Source organism: Trachurus japonicus, chromosome 10, assembly GCF_045865225.1.
Source record: "Trachurus japonicus isolate A0001 chromosome 10, Traja_1.0".
In the NCBI taxonomy this organism is placed as follows: domain Eukaryota; kingdom Metazoa; phylum Chordata; class Actinopteri; order Carangiformes; family Carangidae; genus Trachurus; species Trachurus japonicus.
The window spans coordinates 20891163-20897280 of record NC_140916.1 but is presented as its reverse complement, the minus strand read 5'-3'; the positions used below and the strand labels follow the sequence as shown (position 1 = coordinate 20897280).

General features: G+C 41.9%; 1 protein-coding gene across 2 annotated transcripts in view; it reads right to left on the bottom strand.

Moving 5' to 3' along the window:
- Positions 1-786: 786 nt before the first annotated feature.
- Positions 787-6118, bottom strand: part of LOC146979935 (A disintegrin and metalloproteinase with thrombospondin motifs 2-like) — a 108229-nt gene continuing 102897 nt past the window's right edge. For both annotated transcript variants that reach the window (XM_085789974.1, XM_085789973.1), the window contains one exon: positions 787-4022. In XM_085789974.1, coding sequence (XP_085646100.1) covers positions 1990-4022 — 2033 coding nt within the window. In that variant the 3' untranslated portion in view covers positions 787-1989. The remainder of the gene's footprint in view (positions 4023-6118) is intronic.

Here is a 6118-nt window from a genome sequence, read left to right as displayed (position 1 = left end):
ACCAGGGCCAGCACTGGAAAACAACGGCGCTAAGGGGAAAAAAGGCAAAGACAGGACAAAAAACAACGGATTGGTTTATGAAAGATGTAAACATTATGGTTCAACTTGAAGTCTTGCATATCTTGGTAATCAGCAAATGCTCTTCCTCATGGTTGTTTTTCTTTTTTTTTGTTGAAAGTTAAAAATGTAAATAGTCTTTCTTAATGTCAATAAGCCAATTTTGATTGGAGACTCAGAGACTTACTTTTTTCACAATATTAGTCTATCAGTATAACCAGATGCAGAGTTAGAGGCTGATCTCAAGAGTGGTGTATTTCCTGGTAGAAAATACTGTACTTCCCTATGAGAAAATATAGCAAGTCATTTCCTGGTGAGTTGCTTTTTCAGTTTCCGATGTCATGCTGACTCATGTGCTTGAATATAGCTTGTTGTCTCAGTTTTAGCAGAGTGACTTTACAGTTTGGGCATCACAGCACGATCACAGAAAGAGGCTGGTTTGAGTGAGTATGCAAAACTTGGATACATGTGCTCTGTCTCCCTCTATGGGTCAGATGTTGCATTACCCTGGAATTGCAAGTTAAATATAGATTGAGGGAAAACTTGTCAGATAATTTCATCAGGGTGTTACAAACTGGATTAGAAGCCATGAAATCGTATATCACTGAATGAACCTAAAACTGATGCAGTCACAACACAAACTGTGTCCACATGTCAGGACTGGTTAAGTGACATAACAAATTGAATTGTCACTGGAACAAAATCACACAACACGGGCAGTTTGCAAAATTCCACAGGTGTTGAAACTTTAATAAATATTAAAAATTAAGTTCTTTTTCATATGTACAGAAATCTTACATAAAGATCCATAGGTGCTTTTGTTGTTGCTGCAAGTTAGAGATGTACCAATAATAAAAAACTTTAGAAAAGGAAATATACTGGCCCTCAAAGCTTCTATGTGGATACAGTTAATACAAACAGGTTTATTATATTTTTTTTTGTATTCTTCGTCTTTGTCAAAAAAAGCACCATACTGACTGTAAAAAAACACACACAAAATGCAATTAAAAGATATTTTTTCTCTCTTCAATGAGTTTGTTTTTAGCTAGCTTGGTGACATTAAAATACATCATCAAAATCCAGGAAGCACCAAGTGTTATGTTAATGTCCCTAAACAGACATCCACACTGTATCTTAACTTCCTGAGAGATAAAAGACCCCGTGCAGTCAGACAGACTGTTTGCTTTAGAAAAGGCAACACGATCCAAGCAGTGTAAACGTTCACAATGAAATTAAACCAAAGGGAACCTGACTTTCTGATTGTTTGGCATTATCATTATTGCTCTCAGGCCTCCAATTGTCAGTGTGTGTAGGGTATTCAGAGCGCTGGCCACTTAACAAGGAAACATTTTCATCTTGTGCCACAGTAGCTGTTATCAGGGAGCTAGGAGGTATTCATATCTGTTCGGGGGAAATGAGCTGCAGTCCTGGGCAGTAATATAATATTGGAGGGCGATTTGGATTGTAGGTTGTAGATTTTGTTGCTCCATAAGTGCCAGTACAGATATTACCATTTTACAAACTACATTACATCTTATCTACATCATCCATTGAGTGAATCCTCAAACAAGACTGTGGGTGGTTTAGATGGATAAAAGCTTGGCTTTGTAAAGTGCTGGTCAAACTGGATGTACACTTTTCATCCCTTCTGTTTCTCATTATTGTGTTTACACAGGCAAGCCGATTTGCCTCAAATCTGCAACAGTCTGTACTCGAAAGGGCTTTTCCTTTTCAAAGCAACTGTTCAAACATTTGGCCATGATATTCTCTCTCTGCGGCAGTCCCGATTGTCATGATAGGAATGACAGATTGTTTTGTTGTGGAGAGGCCTGATAGAAAGCATCATGGCAGTTCACAGAGGGGTTTAAACAATGCTCACAAAAGTCTGTAAAGAAAATGTTCCTCTCTATAAGAGAAATGAGAAGGCTTGGTCTATCGTGCTCTGTGTCCTCTCTTCATCCTGAGGAGAAAGTTCCTCTTCTCCTCCAAAAGCTCCTGAATGCGTTTGTTCCTGGTTCTTTCTCGGAGGTTGACCCGGCGCTTTGGGATCAGGTTGTTCTGAGAGATGTCGTTGTCTACGCCGACGATCCTGTTGTATGAGATGTCGATGGCGTTGTTCTCGCTATTCTCTTCTGCTCTCTGCTGAGGTTTTATGGTAGAACCCGTGGTGGTCGTGGTCGCTGGTTTTTCTGTTGTTGGAATGATGGTGGTGGGGGGTGAGGTGGTGACCGACTCTTGGGTTGTCATGGGAACGCTCACAGGGATGTACTCAGTCAGGTCCAGCCAAGGTGTGGAGGCGAGATCTGTCATGTCCTCGCTGTTGATGGTCGGGATCACCATGGTGAGGCCATCGTCCAGCACCATGGTGTCACTGACCACTCCCACGTCGCCGTAGGACTCGGTGATGTCATCGCCACTGAGAATGGTCCCACTGGTGACTGTGACATCACCGCTGGTGGTCATGACGATATCGCCATATGGAGTGGTTCCACTTGGCATTGTAATGTCATCAAAATTGCTGGTAACAGCAGGTGTAACAAAGTCATCAAGGGTGCTGGGTGTTACCGCTCCAACATCTGTGCTGTCATAGTGCCACAGTGGGTATTCATCTGTAGTATCATTGACGCTTGACCCAGGGAAAGAGGATGGAGCATATGGACTTGTGCTGGAGGAAACAGTGGAGGAAAAGTACTCTGTTGATGGTTCTGGGCTTGTGTAGAGAGAAGGAGTTGTGGTGTAATAAGAAGACGTTTTAGGCGTTGACTTCTTAGGATTAGTCTTTTTCACTGTGCCCTTATTCTGATTAACCTTGGCTTGTGAGGCTGTGGCAGTTTTAGGTCCTGGTTTTTGGTTCTTTTTATGGTTTATCTTGGTTTGAGTTTGTTTCTTTGGCTGCACTTTTGTTTTGGGGCCAGCCTTTGGTGGAACCTTCTTTTTGGGTGTTGGTTTGGGTTTTTTCACAGGATTAGGCTTCACTGGAACAGTCTTTTTGGGACTTGTTTTTACTGTAGTGGTCTTTTTGGGTGTAGGCTTTGCTGGAGTGGTCTTCTTAGGAGTAGTTTTTGCTTGAGTGGTCTTTTTGGGTGTAGTATGCGCTGGAGTGGTCTTCTTTGGAGCAGTTTTCTCTGGTTTATTATTTTGGGGTTGGCTGTTGACAGAAATATTATTTTTTGGAGTAGCATTTGGTTTCATTTTAGGACTGATTTTAGGTGGAACACCTTTCCTTGTTGTGTTTTTCTGTCCAATAAACTTTTTTGGTTTAATCTTTGGTGGAATAACCTTTTTGGGGTTTTTCTTTGGAGGAACATTCTTTTTGGGCTTGGATTTCAGCGGGGCGTCTGTTTTTGTGCTCCATTCTGTCGAATTTGTGATTATGGGACTGGTGACTGATATAATGTCTGTGGTAGTTATCATACCAGATGTGGTTAAGCTATCTGTCGTGCTCTGTAACTGTGGATCTGTGCTCTCCTCTATGTCCGGGACTGGCAGAGGCATGGGATCAGCAGTATTGCTGAGAGAGGTAGTAATAACTGAGGTGGTTGCCGTCAAGAAGGTGGTAGAGAGGTCAGGAGCACTGGTGGCAGATGGTAGATGACTTGTGATGAAGTCTGTGTGACTGATTGTGGATGGGGTGGAATGAGGGACAGGGGTGGTGAAGGTCGGAGGGTGAGTGGTGGCCCAGGAGCTGGTGGGAGAAGCTGACATGGTGGTGGTCACAGCTATGGTGGGTTGGATGGTGGTGAAGCCAATGCTGAGGGCGCTGGTGGGTGGAGGAGCTGTAACTCTGGGTCGGCTGGAGGTGATGGGGGTGGATCTGAAGGTGGAGTTGGAGATGGGTGGAGGCTCTGTGACGGTGACATTGCTGCAAGACTTGCAGCACATTCGCTGGAAATCCGGTAGAGAGCAGTAGCGCTTCAGCATCTCCATACGACAGAACACAGAGCGGTCTCCATGACAACGCTGGCCTGCGAAGAAGAAAACAGAGAACTGAGGCCATGCACAACCACGGGGAGAAAATATGTAAGGATGTGTGTGTATATGTGTGTCTGATTGCTGGGATATGTCTTTGTATTTAAAGAATGTGCATCAATAAGAGTATATAATAAGATCTGTGTGCATGTTAGTTTACAGAGAAAACACACAAGTGTGTATGTGAGTGTGTGCTGGTTCCACACCGTGCAGAATACAGTAGTAAAGCCAGACCATTAGCAAAGGATGCAGGGAGGAAGAGAAAAACCCAAACATCGAGAGCAGTCATGAGATTAGTCCAGAGCAACTGAAATAGAAAAAGAAGGGTTTGCCAGTCTTGTGTTGTAAATAACTGTATTTCTCATCTGATGTCCATTTTTTTTTTTTTTACTTGAGCTTTGTGTTGCCCGTCTCTCAGGTGCACATCATCCTTGAGTTTAATATTCAAACTCTACCCACTTGTACCCTTTTTTGTACCATGCCTAAAACAACTATGTCCTTCTAGCACTGTTTGACACGTTCTCTGACAAATAATCTGGCTAGTGAACATTCCTAGTGAGAGAAAGATCACACTTTTTAAAACATTTTTATTGATACAACTTTGCTGTTGAGAATGACAGGAACTGAAACAATGAGATGTACGCCCCCCCCCTGCTCAATATATAGATATATTCTTTTCTTAAGAAAAATAATTCAACTGTATTGAAAGTTACAAGTTCACAGTCACTTTGGTAAAACACTTCATTACTTTGAAATCAACCAGTCAATCTGTTAATCGATTGGAAAAAAAAAACCCCAAACAAAACAAAAATAAATAAATAAATAAAACATGAAGTACATAAATGATATCTGCTGCTTAAATAAAACACATAATTTTCATGATGATGTAAAAACTGGAATGGCACATTAAGTGTCATATGAAACATTTACAAAACATTAATAAAATTTCCCTGATAAATCAAAGTGCATATAGACGCAGTGCACGTAGTCCATCTGAATGTTTCTTCAACGTTAGCCAAACGTTAGCCAGCCCCACGCAGCAGGCCAGTGAAGCCACAAAACAGTTACCCATAGTATAGAATATTATAGAAGAAGATAACAGTCATGAACATTATTAAATACAGTCAACACCAATGTTATATACAGTATCGCACTGCTAGGTCTGGCTTGGTCTCATACAGTCCAACTCCAGCAGAAGGAAACCTTGGATAGCTCGCTACATAGTCACAACAGAAATATGTGATCACAATACAATGACAAGTCTGAAGTGTTTTTTTTTTTTTTTCTAGACGCCATACGTGTCGATACCCTAGGCCCTTTGTAAACCCTTCCCAGTAGTCGGACATTGGTCCAACATCACCTTGGTAGGTTTGATGGTTGGCGGGTGTGAGTTTGTTAAGTTGGTTTGAAGCTGCCTCTATTCCGAGTGAAACTTTGAATGAGTAAAGCCATCTCTTTCACAGATAAATGCCATTACATTCAATCCAAGATAAGGCATTGTTCATGTGGTTAATGTTCATCAAAATAAAATGAGATCATCGGACGCTCTCAAATCAAAGTTTATGAGGTATTTCTGTATCTGATTGCGATGTGTAAAAGCCCGAATGATTAAGCACCCTTACACACAAACATACACACACACAGACACACACAAGCACACGCACACAGACACACAGACACACACACACACACACACACATACAGACACACAAACACACTCGCACACGCACATACTCACACACGTACACACACATACTGACAGACACAAGCACAAGCACACACTTTCACTGACAAGACGAACATTTGTCATTCCCTCACTCATCTAAACTTACTCTCAAGACAGACACATGCATCCACCCACATGCACACACAGACACACTAACTTACTCACACACACATGCACACACACTCACACCTACACACAACACACACACATGGATGCAAATGCGCATGACAAAATGTGATCCTATCCTTAAAGAAAACAAGAAGCGACAGTAAACCACTGATCCATCTGAGAGAATGGAGAGGCAACTAACTGACCAAGTCCTGCATAATATAGGTCTAACCCCTTCCCCCCAAAACACTTTACCTT